At 46.4% G+C, this 24,078-nt stretch overlaps 1 protein-coding gene across 2 annotated transcripts in view; it reads left to right on the forward strand.

Moving 5' to 3' along the window:
* cep68 (centrosomal protein 68) overlaps positions 1-24,078 on the forward strand; it is a 38,604-nt gene that overhangs the window by 5,764 nt on the left and 8,762 nt on the right. For both annotated transcript variants that reach the window (XM_080199972.1, XM_080199973.1), the window contains exons 2-5: positions 11,515-11,875; positions 14,333-15,859; positions 18,117-18,239; positions 20,347-20,443. In XM_080199972.1, coding sequence (XP_080056098.1) covers positions 11,846-11,875; positions 14,333-15,859; positions 18,117-18,239; positions 20,347-20,443 — 1,777 coding nt within the window. In that variant the 5' untranslated portion in view covers positions 11,515-11,845. The remainder of the gene's footprint in view (positions 1-11,514; positions 11,876-14,332; positions 15,860-18,116; positions 18,240-20,346; positions 20,444-24,078) is intronic.

Below are 24,078 nucleotides of genomic sequence, written 5' to 3' on the forward strand. Positions count from 1 at the left end.
CAGCTCTATGTTATTGCTGTAGTTCTTGCTGCTTATTGGGTTTAGCCAAATTTTCTGACTTTTTGGCCTCTTGCTAAACATTTGACCATAAATATAGGAGCAGAATTAGGCCACTTTGGCCCATCACCACTCAATCATGGCTGATAAGTTTCTCAACCCCATTCTCCTGCCTTTTCCCCGTAACCTTTGGTTCCCTTACCAATCAAGAACCTTTCGATCTCTGTATTAAATACACTCAATGCCCTGGCCTCCACAGGCTTCTGTGGCAATGACTTCCACAGATTCACCACCCTCTGGCTGAAGAAATTCCTCCTCATCTAAAGGATCGTCCTTTACTCTGAGGCTGTGCCCTCGGATCCCAGTCTCTCCCACTAATGGAAACATCCATGTTCTCTCTATCTAAGCATTATTTTCTATCACAGATGAATCGCTGCGTTTGTCTATAGTAAGAAAGTGTTTACAATTTTTAACCAGTTACTTTAGTTCCAAAAGCCCGTTGGCCTTCACAGCCCATGTTTGGGGGGTCCAGTCAGTTCCTGCGTGCGCACCCGTTCAGTATGTCATTAACCGATCTGTGTTCCAAGTCTCTGAGCTCCAGGAAGGGGTGGCAGGAGTTGAGCTGGAGTACACACCCTTCCTTATATTAAACACAGAGTCTGGGTGAAGCAGCCATAAGCTGCTTTGTGTTTATGCCACGGGTGTTTGCCGGGCAGTGATGGAGATGAGGTCACAATAAGGAGGGATATATTCAGATTAAAGTCCATTGGGCAGGATGCCTGCATGTCTTTTTGTGGTTTTCCCCAATTGGGTTTAACACCCTCAGGATAACAGCCACTCGATAGCCAGGAATCCTGCCCAAAGCCAAATCTGAGCTGCCAGCGATGGAATTCCCGTGTTGAATTGAAGATGTGAGTTGGGGCATTAATTGACCAGCAAAGTGTGTTCCAACGGGCAGGAAGTGGACAATGGGTTTTCCCACTGACACCTCTCCGTGACCAGTGCCATATGAAGACTGGGTGAAGATCATCGATCTGTCCCTGTTCAAGGGGGGGGGGGCTGGGGGGGAGCAGTGAATTGAGAGAGAGGAAGTGGAACTATTTTGGAAGAGGAAGGGAGGGAGAAACCTGTCTCCGCTGGTTCACGTTTATTCTTCATTGACTGGAAAGATCTAACACCCAACATTTTCCAAGGTAATTTTTGATATTTGTGTCTGTTCCCCGGAAGCTTCCTGCAGTTGGGTTGTCCTCATTGGGAAATGATAAATCACGGTTGTAATCCTAACCAATCAGAGTGTCAGAAATAAATCTAAAGTCAGGGAGACCAACTTTACACCAGTGTGAGAAATCTGTCCCTGTGCGTTCGGTTGTTTTGTTCCTGCTTTCTCTCTGATACTTGCTCAGAGTTGGTGATTTTGTTTTAAGAATGACCAGTCCTCACCCAGGTTTCCTCCTGATTGAATTGAATCTCTTTGGCTGCTTCTAGAACAGGTCAGATTACAGCAATGTCAGAGCCAACAGTGATTGGCTGGAAGGTCCACTCGGAGGATGTTTTGAAAAGGTAGAGGGGAGCCTTGTAACCGGAGAGGGGGACTGGGGCTTCCATAGGTGTAGGAGCAAAATTACTGTGGTGCTTGAGGGATGGACTAGCAATGGAATTGGGTCAAGAGACGTGATGCTGTGTGGGGCGAGTGGAGAGAGCAGCGGTCAGTTGATGCTGACCTTGAGAAGCTGATGAGGAAGAGATTGGAGAAAACTGGTGAGGGGGAGGGGGGGGGGGTGGGAGATAGAAGCTTCAAGGGAAACAGTGACAGGCAGAAGTTGACCGTCAGAGGTGGGATTCAGCAATGGAATCAAGTGGATTCCACCACCACCCCCCCGGTTGAGTTTGAGTGGAAAATGAGAGATTGTGGGGCAGTGGGATGTGGAAAGGTGTGGAGTCCCAAGTCCTGGTGAAAGAGAAATGTACAGCACAGGAATAGGCCCTTCGGCCCTCCAAGAAAGAGGATAGCTCAGATCCTGCCAGTGTTGAGCTGTAGAAAGTGTGGACCACCCATCAGTTAATGCAGGAAATTTGTATAGCGCAATAACAGTGGAGCATCATGGGACTGACTATGGTCAGTATATAAAATCATGAGCTTTACAAATGGTTCTGTCGTGAACTGTACCAAGAAAAGCAGAGAATTCCAGATAAACCCCTCTGTTCAGAGACATGTGACCCAGTTGTTTAAAGTTTATTTATTATTTATTAGTGTCACAAGTAGGCTTACATTAACACTGCAATGAAGTTACTGTGAAAATCCCCTGGATGTCACACTCCTGCACTGTTTGGGTACACTGAGGGAGAATTTAGCACGGCCAGTGCACGTCTTTCAGACTGTGGGAGGAAACCAGAGCACCCGGAGGAAACCCACACAGATATGGGGAGAACGTGCAAACTCACGCAGACAGTGACCCAAGCCAGGAATCAAACCCTGGCGCTGTGAGGCAGCAGTGCTAATTACTGTGCTACCCTTTGTATTTAACTCCCTTGTAACTAATATTTAAGCTATGTTGTTTTTTGTTACAGCAGAGTCTTAAAAGGTGAAATCTTGTCCTTTGATTCTTTCCACCAGTTGCTAGGGAATGAATCTCTGATTCTATAGGAATTATAACTATATATAAAAAGCTGTCTTTCTGATAGAGTAAGAGGTCTCACAACACCAGGTTAGAGTCCAACCAATTTATTTGACAGTAATCCCACAAGCTTTGGGAAACAGTGTTCCTTCGTCAGGTGTGCGGTTCCTTCCACACACCTGACAAATAAACTGGTTGGACTTTAAGCTGGTGTTGTGAGACTTCTTACTGTGTTTACCCCAGTCCAACACTGGCATCTCCACATCATTTCTGATAGAGGGCATGTTGCTCTGGAATGTGAGCATTGTTAGCAAGGCCAGTATTTACTGTTGAACAGAGAGGGTGATTTAGAGTCACTACATTGCTGTGGCTCTGGAGTCACATGTAGGTCAGATCGGGTAAGGACAGCAGATTTCCTTCCCTAAAGGACATTAGTGAACTGGATGGGTTTTTCCGATGATTGGTTACTGAGACTGGTTTGACAATTCCTGGATATCACTTGAATTCCACCAGTTGCCATTGTGGGATTTGAACCTTTGTGACTCCTGAACATGAGTCTGGGCCTCCTGGATTATCAGTGACATTACCACTGTCACCATCTCCCCTATATCCTAACTTGCACCAAGTCCCATTTACCAGTCACCCCTGAGCTCCCTGACCGATGTTGGCCTCCCACCAATACACCCACCCCAGTCAAACAACACCCCAGATGGAAATTCTCATCCTTATTTTCAAATCTGCCCATGGCCGTCCCCTCCCTATCACGGTCATCACCTCCCCAATCCTCCATGTTATACAATCATACAATCCTACTGTGCGGAAGGAGACCTTCGAGTCCACACTGTCAACAATCCCACCCAGGGCCTAATCCCACATATTTACCCTGCTAATCCCCCTGACACTAGGGGCAAATTACCATGTCAACCTAACCCGCACATCCTTGGAGTGTGGGAGGGAACTGGAGCACCCAGAGGAAACCCACGCAGACACGGTTATCTCTGCGCCTTCAGTTGTGACCTCCTTGGTATCTGATTTTATAATTGCTCTTCCATTTGCAGTTGTGACTCCAGCTGCCTGTGTCCTCGGCTCTGGAATCTCCTCTCTAAAACCTCCCTCTCTCTCTCTCTCTGTCTCTCTTTCCACCCCCCCCCCAACCCCCGTCTCTCTCTCTCTCTCTTGCCCTCTCTCCCCCACCTCTCTCTCTCTCCCCCCCGTCTCTCTCTCTCTCTCTCCCCCTCTCTCTTTCCCTTTAAGACATTTCTTAAACTTGTCTCCCTAATGTAGTGTCCTGTGGCTCAGTGTCGAATTCTGTTTGCCAATCGCTCCTGTGGTATGGTTTACTCTGTTCGAGGTGATTTATAAGCAGACGGAGATTGAAAGGGTTAATCACTAATGGCAAAGGAAGGAGGTCATTAATCCTTTAGTTAAAGATGGATTAATGGCAAAGTTTGTGAAGCTATTGTAGACAGGATTATAAATAACTCTGATTGTTACAGGACGTGTTGTTACATGTCGGTGGGGTGAGGAGAATTTGATCTTTTACGGTTGAGGCTGAAGTATAATTTTTGAGCTGTCCTTCGACCGCTGATTCCCAAACCAATGGTGTTCGGAGTCTCTCCCACAAACTGAAACAGCATCTCAACATCTACACCACCAAACACACATTCATCGTCTTAAAGACTGCTCTCCAGCCATCCCCACCGCACCAACCTTTCCTTCTCGAGGCTGGAGACACCCCCAGCCCATTCAGCCGAGGGTCGCCCAGAAGCACAAGAGCTTCTTGAAGACAGCAGTGGCTGTGATCAGATATTCTCAGAGAAGATTGGCTGCTGGACCTTGAAATAGTGGAAAATGTGAATCACAGACCCTCCTGAATGGGCAGGAATTCAGATCCATTTGTCTCTCAACATGAGGAATTTGGGAATATGATTCGCTGTGTAAGTTCTGCATTATGTTGTAACAATTTCCGTTTGTAAAGATTACACGTGACTGTGTAAGATTTACACAAGTCAAACAGGACAGAGAAACCCCGGATCAACTCATTGGAAAACCAGGAGGAATCTCCCACTGGATAAGAGGATTTATTTTTCTTTGATCTGGCTTTGAAGATCTAGAGTTTTACCTCCTGGAATTTAAAAGGTTGACGGGAAGATTTGATTGAAAATTCCAGGGAACAGGCAGGGTGGAGAAGTGCTTTCCTCTGGCTGAGGAATTTGGGATGAGGGGGCAGGGTCTGGAGTTTAGATATTTGAGGATTGACGTGAGGAAAGCCCTTGACGCACAGCGGGTAGTAAAGGTTTGGAATTCTCTTCCACAGTTGAAGCTCGATCAGTTATGAATTTGAAACCGGAGATTGGTCGGTGTTTGTTAGTGACGGGGATTGAGGGGAAAGAGGTGAGGAAGTTAGCTCACCAATCAGCCCCCATTCCACTGAAGGATGGAACAGGTTCAAGGGGCTGAATGGCCTCGTGTTTGGTTTGGGCTGGTGAAAACAGGAACCTCGCTGTTTCAAATCGCTTTGCATCTGGTTTCTGCTCTTAAATTTTACACAAAAAAAATTGGAAATGTGATCAGCCTGAGTCTCTGACTCTTCAGTATCCCTTCCCCTACACTTCCCGCCTCCCCCACCCACCCCATTGTTTCATAGAATCCCTATAGTGCAGAAGGAGGCCATTCAGCCCATCGAGTCTGCACCGACCACAATCCCACCCAGACCCTACCCCCATAATCCCACATATTTACCCTGCTAATCCCCCTGACACTAAGTGTCAATGTAGCATGGTCAATCAACCCAACTCACACATCTTTGGAGTGTGGGGGGAAAACGGAGAACCCAGAGGAAGCCCACGCAGACACGGGGAGAACATGCAGACTCCGTACAGACAGTAACCCAAGCTGGGAATTGAAGCCGAGTCCTTGGTGCTGTGAGGCAGCAGTGCCAACCACCGTGCCACCCTCTTCTCATCTCCCCTCCCCTCACCTCCCTTCCCTCCTGTCTCCCACCCCCTCTGCTTCCTCTGCCTTCCCCCTCCCCCCTTGCCTCGTCTCCCCTCCCTTGTCTCTGTGAAGTTGCTTGGGAGGGGGTGAATGAATGTGTGTGCAGGGATTGTAGTCCTGGGGACGAGCATGTTTTAACTTGTCCTGTTGAGTAGCTGAAGGATCGGGTGAAGTAAAGGGTATTGTCCTGTCGCTTGGCAAAGAAACTAATTTGTGGGGCCCCCAATATTCAAGTGTTAATTAAAACATTTGATAGGAGTGTGATGCCCTGTGCCAGGGAGGGGGTTGTGTGTGTGTGTGGGGAAGGGGGGGATGTTTACTGCAGCTAAAACTGGAAAGGCCACACTCGCTGTTTGGTAATAGTTTGGCATGACAACAGCTGCTGTGGCCGGTTAATAAGCCCAGGAATTTCCCAGTGGGTGGTAAGTGCTGGAAAGGTTCACCTACCTGAGTGCTGAGGATCCCTCAAGATGTCTTGCAGCAGGAGGGAGAATATCAGAAGCATGTTCCTCTCCACAGGGAGCCCTGTAAGGCCAGGACTCAGATCTACATTGAGGAGCCAGACTGAAGCAACACTTAACCTACAAACATATCAGTGAGGAGTTTAGGACAGGAACAGATTGAAACGTCCTGAGGGGAGTGGACAGAGTGAGTGTAGACAGGATGATTCCTCGTGTGGAAGAACCTAAAACCAGGGGTCACTGTTTATAAAGAAGGCGTTGCATGTTTAAGACGGAAATGAGGAGAATTTCTTCCTCTGAGGGCTGTGAGTCTTTGGAACTTTCTTCCTGAAAAGACAGTGGAAGCAGAGGCTTGGAGCAGGGGTAGGCCACTCTGCCCATCAAACCTGCTCCCCCATTCAATAAGAACACGGCTGATCCAATTGCAACTCAGCCCCACCTTCCAGCCGACCCCCGATAATCTTTCACCCTCCTTAAAGAATCCATCCACCTCTGCTTTAAAAACATTCAAAGACTTTGCTTCCACCACCTTCTCAAAAAGGGAGAAAAGTTCTGTTTAACTAACTTAACTAAATCCTTAGATTTACAAGGATGTTGCGAGGACTCAAGGGACTGGGTTACAGGGAGAGATTGACAGGCTGGGATTTTTTTCTTTGGCGAGTAAAAGACTGAGGGGTGATCTTACAGAGGGGTATAAGATCATGAGAGGCACGGATAGGGTGAATGCACTCAGTCATTTTGCCCAGGGTTGGGGAATAGAGAACTAGAGGGCCCAGGTTTAAGGTAAGAGGGAAAAGAATGAATGGGAACCTGAATGAGCTGCTGGAGGAAGTGGTTGAGGCAGGGACATTGTCAACATTTAAAAGGTATTTGAGCAGATACATGGATGGGAAAGGTTTAGAGGGACATGGGCCAAAGGCAGGCAGGGTTAGCTTTGGTGGCCATTTTGTTCAGCATGGACCAGTTTGGGCTGAGGGGCCGGTCTCCGTGCTGTGGATCTATGTGATTCTATGACTCTATAAGTTACTAGAGTTTTCTGAGAAGGTTGATGAGGGTAATGCGGTTGATGTGGTGTATATGGATTTCCAAAAGATATTTGATACAGAGCCACACAACAGCGAAATTCCTGCTCATGGAATAAAAGGGAAAGTAGACCCTTGGACAAGAGATTGCGCTCTGTTTCTCACCCAATGTGATTGGTGGAAGGTTTGGGATGGAGTTCCCCAGGAGTCAGTTTGGAACCCTCGTTCTTCCTGTTCTATATTAATAACCTACACCAGAAATCTCTGACCCCCCCGCGGCTGGGATTCCCGCTCTAGTGAATGAAGTTTACGCCAAAATCTCCATTCCTGCTGACAGAGTGTGGGAATGGATGATACTTCCCCCCCCAACTGAAGGGCCGAATGGCCTCGTCCTGCTCCTGACTTCTATGTTTCAAAAGGACATAGATATATTGAATAGATGGGAATGAGATAGAGAATCTGGTGAACTGGTGTGGCAACAATAATCTCTCTCTCAACAAAACGAAGGAGATTGTCATCAACTTCAGGAAGTGTAAAGGAGAACACGCCCCTGTCTATATCAACGGGGACAAAGTAGAAAGGGTTGAGAGCTTCAAGATTTTAGGTGTCCAGATCACCAACAACCTGTCCTGGTCCCCCCACGCCGACACTATAGTTAAGAAAGCCCCACCAACGCCTCTACTTTCTCAGAAGGTTAAGGAAATTTGGCATGTCCGCTACGACTCTCTCCAACTTTTACAGATGCCCCATAGAAAGCATTCTTTCTGGTTGTATCACAGCTTGGGATGGGCTCCTGCTCTGCCCAAGACCACAAGGAACTACAAAAGGTCGTGAATGTAGCCCAATCCATCACACAAACCAGCCTCCCATCCATTGACTCTGTCTACACTTCCCACTGCCTCGGCAAAGCAGCCAGAATAATTAAAAACCCCATACAGTCCGGACATTCTCTCTTCCACCTTCTTCCGTCAGGAAAAAGATACAAAAGTCTGAGGTCACGTACTGACCGACTCAAGAACAGCTTCTTCCCTGCCGCTGTCAGACTTTTGAATGGACCTACCTCGCATTAAGTTGATCTTTCTCTACACCCTCGCTATGACTGTAACACTACATTCTGCACTCTCTTGTTTCCTTCTCTATGAACAGTATGTTTTGTGTGTATAGCACGCAAGAAACAATTTTCATTGTATGTTAATACGTGTGACAATAATAAATCAAATCAAAAATATTGGTCTATTGGACAGACAAATGACAGATCTAATTCAATGCAGAGAAGTGTGAAGTGATTAATTTTAACAGGAAGAGCACAGAGAGACAGTTTGGAATAAAGGGAGAAGCTCTAAGAGGTGCAGGAAGAGGGACCTCAGTAAGTCCTTGAGGATGGCTGGACATATTGAGACAGGAGTAAATAAACGTATGGTACCCTACTTTATTTAAGGATATTGAGTACAAGGTGCAAGAGTAAGGAGGTCATATTGAACTTGCTTAAGACACTAGTTAGGCATCGCCTAGAGGCTGTGCCCAGTTCTGAGCACCATACATGAGGAAGGATGTGAAAGCATTGGAAAGCATACAGAGAGATTCACAAGGATAATTCCCAGGATAAAGATCTGTAGCTCTGAGGATAGATTGGAGAGATGAGGACTGTTTGCTTTGATGAAAAGAAGCTGGGATGGGATTTAATAGAGAGATTGAAGGAATAGAGGAGCATGGATAGGTTAAACAGTGAGAAACTGTTCCCTCGCGAGAGAACATCAGGAACCAGAAAGCACAGGTTCAACGTTGGCAAATATGGGTGGCATAGTGGTTAGCAGTGCTGTCTCACAGCGCCAGGGATCCTGGTTCGATTCCAGCCTCAGGTCACTATGTGGAGTTTGCATGTTCTCCCCGTGTCTGTGTGGGTTTCCTCTGGGTGCTCAGGTTTCCTCCCACAAGCCAAAGATGTGTAGGTTAGGTGGATTGGCCATGCTAAATTATCCTTTAGTGTCGGGGGGACTAGGTAGGGGAAATGCATGGGGTTAAGGGGTAGGGCTGGGTGGGGATTGTGGTCGGTGCAGACTCGATGGGCCAAATGGCCTCTTTCTGCACTGTAGGATTCTGTCAAAAGGCGTGAGGGTGAAATGCTGATTTTATTTTACCCAGATTGTGATTGGATTCTGGAACAAACTCCCTGAGAGGGTGGTGGAGGCAGGTTTGTTTGAGATATTCAGGAGGGAACTGGATGGTTATCTGAAAAGAATGTGCAAAGTTATGGGGAGAAGGCAGGAGAGTGGGATTGGGTAGAATGCTCTTTGAGAGAGCTAGTACAGACTTGCTGGAACGAATGGCCTCCTTTACGTTGTACAGATTCTGTGAACCCATTTTTAAATCATTGAGTCCTGCCAGTTTTCAGGATTTGTGTACATGGACACCCAGGTCTCTGTCTGTTCTCAAACACTTTTGAAAACCCTCCCATTATAAAGGTACTGTCTTTACATAATCATACTCCCAAAGAGAGAGGTTAACATGAAGAACAGGACCCTCCAAAGCAACAAACATGAGAGAGAGAAATACAACATGATCAAAAATAAGATTGAGGTTTAATATTTCAGCTTTAAGTTCTGGTTACCCTATTATAGAAAGGATATTATTAAACTGTGTGCAGATAAGATTGACTAGGATGCTACTGGGACTTGATGGATTGAGTTATGAGAGACTGGATAGACTGGGACTCTTTTCTCTGGAGCGGAGGAGGCTGAGGGGTGATCTTATAGAGATCTATAAAATAATGGGGGGCACAGATCAGCTAGATAGTCCATATCTTTTCCCAAAGGTAGGGGAGTCTAAAACTAGAGGGCAGAGGTTTAAGGTGAGAGGGGAGAGATACAAAAGTGTCCAGAGGGGTAGTTTTTTTCACACAGAGGACGATGAGTGTCCAGAACAAGCTGCCAGAGGTAGTAGTAGAGGTGAGTACAATTTTGTCTTTTAAAAAGCGTTTAGATAGTTCCATGGATAAGATGGGTATAGAGGGATATGGGCCAAATTAGGACTGGCTTAGGGGTTTTAAAAAAAGGGCAGCATGGACAAGTTGGGCCAAAGGGCCTGTTTCCATGCTGTAAACCTCTATGACTGTTGTTAGATCAGTCTGTGGCCACTTGAGTTTGGTTTGGAACGGGGATGAGAATATGGACACAGCAACATGGGCTCTGATTGGAGTGAGTTCTGTATTCTGGTGGGGTTTGTGTTGGCCAGCTAACCCCTGCTTGCTAAAATCTTTCACCTCAATGTGCCCAGCTTCCTGATGAACACTCACTCCCAGAAGTGGATCCTGTCAAAATGGGGAAGTGTTGACTTGTGTATCCCGGAATCCTTGCATCCTGAAACTCCCCCAGCTGGATTGAAAAGCAGCTCTCAATGTAGAGTGCCACGGTCTGGTGCGATTGTGAATTTACAACAGTGTCAGTCAGAACTCCCGAGGAACTACTTCCTCGGAGCACAGGGAGGAACTTCTTGGCTCCATGTCTCCTAGCAACAAGCTCAGGAATTGGCAAAGGCTATAAATGGAGAAGAATGTCAGTCTAGCTGGGGAAATGTGGACTGCAGCCAGGATTGATCACAGCTTCTGAATTTCTTAAGGCTGATACTGGATTTAACGTACTTTCAGCTGTGTCCTCAAACTGTGAAAATACATTTTTACTGAACCAAACATTGTGGAAGGTACTCTGTAAATGGAGGGGGAAGGCGGCTGATATGGATTCCTGTCCCCTGTCCTTCTGTAAATTGTGTAGCATCAAAGGAAGTTTCTCATGAGTGATTTTTTTTTTACTGGATTTGATTTATTATTGTCACGTGTATTAGTATACAGTGAAAAGTATTTTTCTTGCACACTATACAGACAAAGGATACCATTCATAGAGTACAAGGGAAGCAGGAAAGGAGAGGGTGCAGAATGTAGTGTTACAGTCATAGCGAGGGTGTAGAGAAAGATCAACTTAATGCGAGGTAGGTCCATTCAAAAGTCTGACAGCAGTAGGGAAGCTGTTCTTGAGTCGGTCGGTACGTGACCTCAGACTTTTGTATCTTCCTGATGGAAGAAGGTGGAAGAGAGAATGTCCGGGGTGTGTGTGGTCCTTAATTATACTGGCTGCTTTTCTGAGGCAGCGGGAAGTGTAGACAGAGTCAGTGGATGGGAGACTGGTTTGTGTGATGGATTGGGTTACATTCACAACCTTTTGTAGTTCCTTGTGGTCTTGGGCAGAGCAGGAATCATACCAAACTGTGATATGACCAGAAAGGGTGCTGTCTATGGGGCATCTGTAAAAGTTGCTCAGAACTGGAAGAAAATTCCTGTGGAGTATAAACACAGCAGGGGCTGGTTGGGCCGAATGGCCTGTTTCTGTGCTGTAAACACACTGTAACTAACAATGTGTTTTTATTTTTCAGACAATGCCAGGTGTTGTAACTCTATCCGGTTTAGACCTTCATGGATGTGAAGATTGAGGTCTTTTCCAATGTTTGAAAACCAGGGACTCCGAGAGGTCCAGTAAAGGGAATAACCCTGAGTGAATGGTGACTGCATTAAACACCCTCCCTCTGTCTGTCAGTCATTTCTCTGAAATGAATCCATCTCCGTTCACTATTAAAGCTTCCTCGGTGTCTGAGTGAGGGATCATTGCAGCTAGTGCAGGAAAAACATGTCCACATTGTTCTTCACTTTTCAACTCAAAAATCATTTTAGGAAAATTGATAACTGATCAAAGATCTCTCCAAGCAGATGTCCAATCAATTTGGGAGATCTCAGCAGGTGAGAAATACAAATGTTTTGCGTACACATTGTCCATTTTTTAGAAGGTAATTAGAAAGTGGAACAATACAGATTAAACTAGACTGTTGTTTAAATATTAAATTAGCTCCTGCACAACAGAAGCAGGTTCACTTACTGACAGCGAGAATACAAACTCTGTCTGTCTCTCTCTCCATTTCTCTCTCTCTATATTCCTGTCTGCCTCTGTGTCTGTGTGTGTCTCTCTCTCTCTCTCTCTCTCTCTCTCTCTCTCTCTCTTTGTCTGTCTATCTCTCTCTCTGTCGCTGTCTCTCTGTCTCTGTTTGTCTCTCTCACTCTATCTCTCTCTGCCTCTATCTCTTTATCTCTGTGTCTCAGTCTGTTTTTGTCGGTCTCTGTCTGTAAGAAAGCTAATAGAATGTAACTCTTTATTGAGAGGGGAGTTGAATTCAAAAGCAGGGAGGTCATGTTACAGTTTTACAAGGCATTAGTGCGACCACATTTTGGTCTTAGTTAAGGAAAGATGTAAATGTTAGAAGCAGTTCAGAGACCAAGAATGGGCAGCTTGTCTTTTGAAGAAAGATTGGAGGGGGTTACGTGTGTATGATCTGGAGGAGGGAACCGAGTGTAGGGTGTCGAAATTTGCTGATGACACCAAGATTGGGGGAACGGCAAATTGTGCGGAGGGTGTGGAGAGTCTGCAGAAGGATCTAGATAGGCTGGGCGAATGGGCCAGGAAATGGCAAATGGAATTTAATGTTGGCAAGTGCGGGGTGGTCCACTTTGGTAGGAATAATGGTAGGAAGGATTATTACTTACGTGGAGAAAAACTGCAGCAGGCGACGGTGCAGAGGGACCTCGGGGTCCTTGTGCATGAGTCGCAAAAACCCAGCTTGCAGGTGCAGCAGGTGGTCAGGAAGGCGAATGGGATGCTGGCCTTCATAGCGAGGGGGATTGAATATAAAAGTAGGGAGGTCTTGCTGCAGCTGTACAGGGCACTGGTGAGGCCGCAGCTGGAGTACTGTGTGCAGTTTTGGGCGCCGCACTTACGCAAGGATATTTTGGCCTTGGAGGGAGTGCAGAGGAGGTTTACTAGGCTGATACCAGAGTTGAGGGGGTTGAGCTATGAGGAGAGGCTGAATAAACTAGGCTTGTACTCGTTAGAGTTTAGAAGAATGAGGGGAGATCTCATTGAGACGTATAAGATGATGAATGGGATGGATAGGATAGAGGTGGAGAGGCTCTTCCCGCTCAGAAAGGACAGTAGGACTAGGGGGCACAGCCTCAAGATAAAGGGGGGGGCGGTTTAGAACGGAGTTGAGGAGGAACTTCTTCACTCAAAGGGTGGTGAATCTCTGGAATTCTCTGCCCGTTGAAGTGGTGGAGGCTGCCTCGCTAAATATTTTTAAGACGCGGGTTGATGGGTTTTTGATAAGAGAGGGGATTAAGGGTTATGGGGAGAGGGCGGGAAAGTGGAACTGAGCCACGACAGATCAGCCATGATCTTATTGAATGGCGGGGCAGGCTCGAAGGGCCAGATGGCCTACTCCTGCTCCTATTTCTTATGTTCTTATGTATCCAGTGGAGTTTAGAACAATAAGAGGTTTCAGTCGAGTCACCTATCAGATCCTGATGGGGTGGGTGCAGAGAGGATGTTTCCTCCTGTGAAAGAAAATCAAACTAGGGGCCACTCTCTAAAAATGAAGCTCAAGACAGAGATGAGGAGAATTTGTTTTGAGGATAGTGAGTGTCTGGAACTCTTCCTCAGGAGGCAGAGGAAGCAGGAGCCTTTAAATTATATTTAATCAGAGCGAGATAGATTGTTAATTTAACAAGCGGATGAAAGGTCAATGCAGTAGAGGGGAATGTGGGGTTGAAGTTAGTCAGATCAGCCAAGGAGCAGGCTTGAGGGGCCGAATGGCCCTATCTACTCCCAGTTTGTATTGATGTACATTTGTCTATCTCCCTCTCCCTCTCTCTCTCTCTGGCTGTTGCACTCTCCTCCCTGGCTCTCTCGCTCACTCTCTCTGGCCTTTCTCTCTTTGGCTCTTGCAGTTACTCCCTCTCGCTCCCCCTCTTGCTGTTTCTCTCTGGCTCGCTCTCTCTCTCTCTCTCTCTCTCTCTCTTTCTGGCTTCCTCCCTCTCTTTCCCCCCTTTCTCTCTATCTTGCTCTCTCTCTCTCTGTGTGTGTCTCTGTCTCTGTGTGTGTCTCTGTCTCTGTGTGTGTCTCTGTCTCTGTGTGTGTCTCTGTCTCTGTCTGTGTCTCTCTCTCTGTCTGTGTGTCTCTCTCTCTCTCTCTCTCTCTCTCTGTGTCTCTCTCTCTGTGTCTCCTGGACACACTGGCTGATATATTGAATGGTTTCTGGGCCACTCTGACTATCCAGGGAATGTTGTCAGTGGAATCTATTGTTTGAAAATGTGATGTTTTATAAAGAGAAAAGCAAATTTAATAATCGCTTCCCTCCCTTTTTTTCGAAGGGTGTTGATATGCAGGAGCTGAATAAAAAATATTCCTCCCCACATTCGGGATGTTCATCCAGAGGAATCCCGTCAGAAAGCGGGAGTGACAATGTGACCTCTTCCCTGCTCAGTAAATCCTTACAGTCTTCACTTGCCGGATATCAGCCCAGAACCTCCTCCCCCTCGCTGTCCCAAAATCCAGCTGGTCGAGTTGATCTGAAAATGATCCGATTCCATGTGTCCGTACCGAGATCCCTAAAGAAATTGGAGTTTGAGAAGGCAGATGACCAGAGGTGTCTGTCCACTCCGAGGTACAGTACCTGTCTCGACACATCCATGTTCTCTCGGTGCATACCCAGGCGAAAGGCCACGTTAAGCTCCCAACATGTCAACTTTAACAAATATCCATCATTGGACCAAAATTCCAACGGGTGCCTTTCCTCTGCTGTGTCCAGCGGTAAACCTCCGGCACAGAGCCTGCCGTACTCACCACAGCGCTGGGAACCAGGGCATCCTGATATCTTCAGCTCATTTCGAGATAGGATGTCGCCTGATTGGGACCCCGATGAGGAATACCAAGCTCTGCTCGATTTTACATACCCGTTAAGACCAGGGCACCTCACCTCCAAGGGCTGTCTGGATGATGATGATGTTGAAGATGATGACTTGTCCTCGGACTCCTATTTGAAGGACTCTGGCATCATGGATGACAGCCCTTTGCCCTCTCAGTCCAGCACACTGATCACAAGCAACACCTTCTCATTGCCTCCCCACCCGTCTGCCTCCAGCAGCTCCACTAACCCAACCTGGGAGCTCAGGGAGGAGAACAACCTGGACTTACCCCGTCATTCCTCCGGCCACTTCCACTTGTACAGCCAGCCTTCCAATTGGACCTCTCGCCTGAGCTACAAAGCCAGTGTGGTGCCGAGAGTCTTTGCGGAGAGTCGCACAATCAGTGAGGCACAGCTTTCCGAGGATTCTGTCGACTGCGCGATCACGTCCGATTGCACCTTGGCCAATTCTGCGATTGACTCCAGCGTCCTGTCGAGAAACTCAAATGAAGAATCTTCCGATTGGTTAATCTCGGCAAAGGACCCTGCAGCCTTCATACTGAGCACACGGATCCTTCCCTTACACAAGGAGTGGGAGACGGATGAGGAATTCCTAACTCTCCCGTACAAACTAAATGAACTGGAAGTCTTGGCCCAGCAGCTGGACAAACTCTCTGTCCACTTGGACAACGATCCACTGAGCGATGTGAAGATGGGGGAGGACACGGACATTCATGGTGGCTGCTCGGACGATAGCCTCGTTGATCAGAGCTACAGCACCGAGGTCACCCAGCTCAGCTCCCAGCTGGAAAGTGCTCCTGGAAACAGAGGCCGGGATTGGCAGTGTGAAGATATAATCATTGATCTGAAAAAGGCCAATAACTTTATTGAAAAGCTGGGCAGGTGGCCCGCCTCCCGGCTGGTATCCCGTGAACCAGTGGAACAAGGAAGTGAGGAGCAGAAGAATGATGATAGTCTCCTGGCCCACATTCAGGTAAAACTGCCCACTCCTTTAGGAAGCTCCGAGTGTCAGTCTGATATCTGTTAGGGACCGGATCACAAACCTCAAGATATGTCTTGAAGCCGGACTGGACCCCAGCAATTTTCTATTTTGACATTAGAATCATAGAATCCCTACACTGCAGAAAGAGGCCATTCGGCCCATCAAGCCTTGTTGTGGGGTTTGAGGTGGCCAGGTACTGTCAGAATTTTCAAACAATAGAAGACTCACAAAGCCAATCCCTCCGTTTAAAGACATAACCTTTATTTTGACCCCTAGGAGAAATTATTGAAGAGTCCTAGGCCCCTCCAGGTGTAGAGCAACCAGACATTTCCAATAATACAGCTCGAGATAGATCAATTATACATTTTCTTGTCAGATACATCTACTTTTCACTAGCTTTGATTCAATCACCTTCAACATACATAAATCAACAATAATACCTGTCAAATACCCAAGCCAAACACATCTTATCCCCTGGCATAGTGACATTCCGTTGGTCTATAAAATCCAGACCAATCTTCCCATTTTGACGCCTGCCACAAAGTTCAAAGTGAACGTTCGCACAAGTTCCTCTATACGTCACTGCCAAACCAGATTATCGCACGATTCCACGCCTGGGTATGTATCTGCCTTATCTGGGCAGTGAATAAATCTTACTCATCAAGGTTGATTTGAGATTTCTGAACGTTTTTACCATTTGAAACTCTGCTGATAAAACTTGCACATTCCCAAAGTTTAATTATTCCCTTAGAAAATGGCTTTGTCCTAATGCCCTTTACCGTGATGCTTTGCAGCAACCTGCCTTTGGCTAAAGTGAACACTGATTCTTAAAAATACATTCAAAATATCAGCGTATCTATTTTTAAATCATAATCACCTAGTTAAATCTCTTACTGCATTGTGTAGGTGTGTAAACTGCTTTCTCGTTACCGTATAAACCTGTTATAAAGTCATTTAATTCAATGCTGGGAATTCTGTCCGTGTCTAAGGCTGGAATTTTACTGGCACGCCCACCCTGGAATAGGGCAGGTGAGACTTGCAGAATGGAATTCTCCGTTGGCCTCAGACAGGATTTTAGGAGTCTCTCCCGAGTGAATTCTCTGTGTCTAATGGTTTAAACATCTTTACTAACCTATTAGAATTTCTCCCTTTATAAGCCTGCACCCAGACACTATCCCCATAGCCTACTTATGTAGCATATTTACTCTGCTAATCCCCCGACACTAAGGGGCAATTTAGCACAGCCACATCTCGAGGGCAACATGACAGCTCAGAGACTATCTCTGTTGCTGTGCGGACACATGGATTTGGGCCTGTGTCTGTGGGAGTTTGCACGTTCTCCCCGTGGTTGCGTGGGTTTCCTCCGGGTGCTCCGGTTTCCTCCCACATCCCCAAAGATGTGCTTTTAGGCTGATTGATTGGGTAACAAATTGTCCCTAAATTGGACCTCCCTGATCCTCGCACATTAGGCGTAGACTAAAATCATGAATAGGTCACTGAGACAGTGGGACGGCGGCGTGGGCTCGTTGGGCCGAAGGGCCTGTTTCCCGTGCTGTGTTGTTCTTTGTTCTTTGTTAATCCACCTAACCCGCACGTCTTTCGGACTGTGGGAGGAAACTGGAGCACCCGGAGGAAACCCACACAGACACAGGGAGAATGTGCAAACTCCACACAGACAATGACCCAAGCCAGGAATCGAACCCGGGTCCCTGGTGCTGTGAGGCAGCAGTGCTAACCGTTGTGCCACTGTGCTGCCTGTTAGGGTATATTATGAAACCAGACCAGTCCCCCAACAATTTACAATTTTGGCATTAGTGTGAGGATGGGCTGTTTCTCTCCAGGTGTGATTCTACTGGCCCACTAGGAAACTTTCATTAAACCAAACTTATTACAAATGAATCAGCTTAACGTTTAACAATTGAACAATATTTAAATTGGACAGGATGCAATTCTTAACTGCTAACCTCTCACTATTAGCACCATTCAAGCAATATTCCTTTTATAGACTTAAGGCCCCTCTTCAAAATTAGTCAGCAAAATACAGGATGATTTGCTTGTCTCAGGTTAACAGTCCTCACCTAGTTTGGTCCTTTGTTCCTTGGGAAGGGAACAGAAAGATGTTCTGAGAGAATGGGAGCGACTGGCGGGGAATGTAAACAGTACAGAGCAGTTGTCCTGAATGGCCTGTTTCAGTGCTGGACATTCTGTGTTGATTCAGTGTAACTGAGCAGTGGTTTTGTTTAAATAGAGCTTCAGTTGTAAACTGGAAGAGATGGTCCAGTGGTTGTACCAGGTTGCTGAAACCACAGATAACTGGATCCCACCACAACCCCAGATGGACAATATCAAGGCGTCCCTGGAGAAATGCATGGTAAGCGGTAAGCAGCTCCCGGCAACCTTTCACTGCCAAAAATCCCTCAAATAAATTATTAATCAGGATTATTGTTTTCCCCAGGTTCAAACATACTGGATTTTTGATAAGATTTGGATTGAGACATCATGAAAATTGAACTGATTTTTGTTTTAGTTAATCCTGTCTTTCTGATATCATTGTCTTAGTTTTGGACTGACCAATTCACTCTCTCTCTGATTTGTTTCAGTTAACTTGCTAATTAATCTTCCGTGTGAAATAAATGTTCTTATTCAGTTGATGATAAAAGAAACTTGCTTTTTTCTAGTGACCTCCGAACTTTCCAAAGTGCTTTACAGCCAATGAAGTTAGCTTTGAAATGTGGTCTGTCTGTAAGAAAGACTGCAACCATTTTCCACACTTCCAGCTCCCACAGACTACAGTAATTGTAATCTCCTACTGTGCTAACTTCTTTCACCAGAAGGAACTCTTCACGTGCAGACAATAAAAATCGAGCAAAACTTACTCCGACTTTTAAATCAAAGAAAGGGTTTAATAAAGAAACTTCATTACTCCAAACCGGGGCCTTTGCCAGGGGCCAATCCAAGCTCCTCCACAATTCCAAACAGGTTCTTATTTATAATGAGTCAGCTGGTCAGCTGACCATTACATCATTCTGTCATTGGTTCCATGGTTTATTGGGTCAGCTGACCTCTACAGCTTGTTATCATTGGCCATGTTACATCCAATACAAAGTTGTCGCTGGTTACATTCTAACATATCTTACCCGTATGCCACTATCAGCACCTTCTTTAGTCTTTAACACTGCAATTAACACTTCCTTCGTCTTGTGCCTTGGACATCCACGTCCAAGCTCCCAGCTATCTCTGATTACTATGTTTCACCCCTCTGAACCCACTGTGAAAGAGCTATTCTCTTTAGCTCGGAATGAGAATCATTTGGAACTGAAACGTTAACTGTGTTTCTCTCTCCACAGGCGCTGCCAGACCTGCTGAGCTTTTCCTGCCTGGTTTTATTTTAATTTTAGATTTCCAGCATCTGCAGTATTTTACATTTATTATTTATGATATTTGGATGATTTGTAGACAGTTTGAATCCATCCTCAGGTTAAAATAATGAACTGACAATCATTCCCCCGGTGCTGGAAACAGAAAATCACAGCAGGGGTTTTAAAGGCTGATCAGCTAAGGTGGCTGTGAGTCCGGGGATTGGGGGTGTTGGTGGATGTGTAGAAAGATCAGGGTGGCACAGTGATTGGCACTGCTGCCTCACAGCTCCAGGAACCTGGGTTCGATTCCCAGCTTGGGTCACTGTCTACGAGGAGTCTGCATGCTCTCCCCGTGTCTGCGTGGGTTTTCTCCGTGTGCTCCGGTTTCCTCCCACACTCCAAAGATGTGAAGACTAAATGGATTGGCCGTGTTAAATTGCTCCTTGGTGTCAGGGAGACTAGCTAGGGTAAATGCATGGGGTTATGGGGATAGAGCCTGGGTGGGATTGTGGTGCAGACTCGATGGACCAAATGACCTCCTTTTGCAATATAGGATTCTATGATTAGGTGCACATTCAGTGGCGCAGTGGTTAACACTGCTGCCTCACAGCACCAGGGACCCAGGTTCAATTCTGGCCTTGGGTCACTGTTTGTGTGGAGTGTGCACATTCTCCCCATGTCTGCGTGGGTTTCCTCTGGGTGCTCCGGTTTTCTCCCACAGTCCAAAGACATGAAGATTAGATGGATTGGCCGTGTTAAATTGCCCCTTCGTGTCTAATAATGTGTATGTTAGAAGGGTTAGTGAAGTAAATATGTGGGGTTACAGGGTTAGGCCTGGATGAGATGCTCTGTCAGAGTTGGTGCAGGCTCGATGGGCCGAATGGCCTCCTTCTGCACTGTAGGGATTCTAGTCTATGTATTGTGGGTGGGAGGGGGGGTCAGATAGATCACTGAGGTAGGTGGGTCCAGCAGGGAGGGACTGCGAAGGTGCAGACGGAACGGACAGTCACTGAAGTGAGTTCCTCTTACTGAGCAGTGGGGACATTTGCTGTAAATACAGTGTTTGATTTTCTCCTGTATGAAGCTGCTTCAGAGTTGGAATTTTGTCTTTCTCTGCAGGCTTTCAGGAGTGACATTAAGGAGCACAGAGGGCTGACTGAAGCTGTATTAACATCTGGAGAACTCCTGCTCAAGTCACTGACTAACATCACCCCAGGTACAAACCCCTAGCGTGCACACAACTCTCTGTTCCATCTTCAATACCTTATTGTTACCTGTACTCCTTTGTAAATTAAAAACTATAAAAGAAAACTCAAAAGAATCCTTTGACTGTGAAACCCGTCAATTTAATCGGATCTTAGAGACAGAAGATTTTCTTTTTTCAACAGAGAAGAGGCCATTCTTTTTCACTTGGGTACTGTCGATGTGCGTTGGCCTAAAGGAGAGGCAAAGGCCTTTTTTTAATTCATTCCTGGGAATCGGGTGTTGCATTTATTGCCCATCCCTAATTGCCCCTTGGGAAGGTGGTGGTGAGCTGCCTGGTACCAGCTGCAGTCCTCGTGCTGTGTGTTGCCCCGTTAGGGAGGGAATTCCAGGATTTTGACCCAGTGACTGTGAAGGAAAGGCTGAAAATTTCCAAATGAGGATGGCCTCGTGGTATTATCACCAGAATATTAATCCAGAAAGTCAGCTAATGTCCTGGGGATCCGGGTTCGAATCCCGCCACAGCAGATGGTGGGATTTGAGATCAATAAAAAATATCTGGGATTAAGAATCTACTGATGACCAAGAAACCATCGCTGATTGTTGGAAAAACCCACTAATGTCCTTTAGGGAAGGAAATCTGCCGTCCTTACCCGGTCTGGTCTACATGTGACTCCAGAGCCAAGGCAATCTTAGCTGCCCTCTGAAATACCTGAGTAAGTCATTCAGTTCAAGGGTAACTAGGGATGGGCAATAAATGCTGGCCCTGCCAGCGATACCCATGTCCCACAAATGAATAAAAGAAATGGTGATTTACTGGACTAGGAGGAGGCCATTCAGTCCCTCAGTCATTCAGTGAGGCCGTAACTGATGTGGAAATGCTTTTCTTAATGCCCTTGTCCAGCACAAATCTGCGATTGTAAAGTTAATTGTGTTACTGGTTTTAGCAAGAGTGATGTGTCAGTAACTTCCTGTTGGAGATCAGTGGAATCCTGAAAACAATATAATCGAAACAAAACAATATCGGGCAGATAGCAGCTTTTAAAAACCCGAAAATCAAACCTCTTCACGTTTGAGAAGATTAACTCACCTGATTGGCTGTTTCGTTCTTCTAAATAAAATAACTGGAATTCAGATTGAAAAATAGAAAGATCCCAAACTGCTTCACTAACTGATTGTTAAATGAAACTCTTCTTTATTGGAGAGACTTCAGGATATGCAGTTGGACAATATCAAACCAGTGGAACAGTTATAAGATGATGGAGAAGTTGAGTTAAGCCTTTCACAACTTCAGGGAATCCTAAACCGTTTATAATCTTATCGGTGATTTCCCACAAACTAATCGCAGGGGACAATCCTTTATTCAAGCATACACAGGGTCAGCACTACTTCAGGGAGGGGTTCCTGAGGCAGACTCTGATGTTTATATGAAAATGTACCCAGTGAAAAATCACCAAGTGCTACATATAGGCTCCAGCCTATTTTCGATTCACATTAAATAATTTACACCCCCTTACGAGGCAGGCTGTCTGTCATCTTTCTCCCTCGTTGGTCTTGCAGTGCCAGCTTGAGGTGGTACAGAGGTCACTGGGCGTACGGGCCAGCTGGTCACTGGGCGTACGGGCCAGCTGGTCACTGGGCGTACCGGTCAGCTGGTCACTGGGCGTACGGGCCAGCTGGTCACTGGGCGTACGGGCCAGCTGGTCACTGGGCGTACCGGTCAGCTGGTCACTGGGCGTACTGGTCAGCTGGTCACTCACATTAACACTCTCTGTTCTTTTGTCGATGGTGGAATTTTACCTCAGCCCCTGAACAGTTTTATGTAGATTCCCTCGTCCCATCTAATGAGAGATTTAATTTTTATGGAGATCCCTTAACAACCCATACCCGCTGCTTACTGAGGAAATTACATATTCATCATTTCCCTTTGATGATGTGCAGTTGCCGTGGTAACGTGCGAAAGGCAGAGGCTAAATTGTACACAGCTCAGCTCGCACAGACAGCGCTGAGATAATGACCAAATAATTAGTGTTGGCAATATTGGTTGTTAAATGTATTAATTATTTTTCATCGAATCATAGAATCCCTACAGTGCGGATTGACCCATTGAGCCTGCACCGGCTCTCTGACACAGAATCTTACCCAGGCCCTCTCCCCACCCTATCCCTGTAACCCCACACATTTACCCCACTGATCTTCTAACCTGCACATCTTTGGACACGAAGGGGAAATTTAGCTTGGCTGACTCTGTCTGTCTGTGTGGAGTCTGCACATTCTCCCCATGTCTGCGTGGGTTCCCTCTGGATGTCATAGAGTCATAGAGGTTTACAGCATGGAAACAGGCCCTTCGGCCCAACTTGTCCATGCTGCCCTTTTTTTAAACCCCTAAGCTAGTCCCAATTGCCCACATTTGGCCCATATCCCTCTATACCCATGTAACAATCTAAATGCTTTTTAAAAGATAAAATTGTACCCGCCTCTACTACTATCTCTGGCAGCTTGTTCCAGACACTCACTACCCTCTGTGTGAAAAAACTGCCCCTCTGGACACTTCTGTATCTCTCCCCTCTCACCTTAAACCTATGCATCACGGTGGTAGCAAGGGATGATATTGGAGCCAAGGAGCAGAAAGTGGAATCGTTGTGGGTGGAGATTAGGAACAGCAAAGGGAGGAAGACGCTGGTGGGTGTCGTCTATAGGCCCCCGAATAATGATCTGGAGGTGGGGCGGGCTGTTAACGCGCAAATAAGTGCGGCGTGCAGGAATGGGACGGCCGTAGTTATGGGGGATTTCAATCTGCATATTGATTGGTCGACCCATGTTGGACGCGGTGGGCTCGAGGAGGAGTTCTTGGAATGCTGCTGGGATAGTTTCCTGGAACAGTGCATGTTGGAGCCGACGAGGGAGCGAGCTATCTTGGATCTGGTGCTATGTAATGAGGTGGGTAGAATTAGGGACCTTGTGGTGAAGGATCCTCTTGGGGAGAGTGATCATTGTATGGTGGAGTTTCTGGTGCAGATGGAGGAGGAGAAAGTAGGATCCCGGACACGCGTCCTCTGTTTGAATAGAGGGGAGTACGGTAGGATGAGAGAAGAATTGGTGAATGTGGACTGGGAGAGCGCGTTGGAGGGAGGGTCTGTTAAGGAGCAGTGGAGGATCTTTAAGGAGATCTTTCTTGGTGCTCAGCGGAAATTTATTCCGATGGTCAAAAAGGATAGTAGGAAGAGAGGTAATAAGCCGTGGATAATGAAGGAGGTGAAGGAAAGTGTTAAACTAAAAGCGGAGGAATTTAGAGTAGCTAAGAGTAGTGGGCGAGAAGAGGATTGGGAGAGGTTTAAATGTCAACAAAGATTGACGAAGAAGTTGATAAAGAAGGGTAGGAGAAACTGAAGCTGGGCTAGCGCTTAATATAAAAAAGGATAGCAAGAGTTTTTATAAATATATAAAAAGGAAGAGGCTGGCTAGGGTGAACGTTGGTCCTTTAAAGGATGAGAAAGGGGACCTAGTGGTAGGGGATGGGGATATGGCTAAGGTATTGAATAACTTTTTTGTTTCTGTCTTCACGGAGGAGGACGTGATTAATTTGCCGGGTGTTAGCGATGGAAAGGTGGTAGGACTGGAGGGTCTTAATGACATTACTGTTACTAG

Source organism: Carcharhinus amblyrhynchos, chromosome 12 (genome assembly GCF_965287045.1).
Source record: "Carcharhinus amblyrhynchos chromosome 12, sCarAmb.v2.hapA, whole genome shotgun sequence".
NCBI lineage: Eukaryota > Metazoa > Chordata > Chondrichthyes > Carcharhiniformes > Carcharhinidae > Carcharhinus > Carcharhinus amblyrhynchos.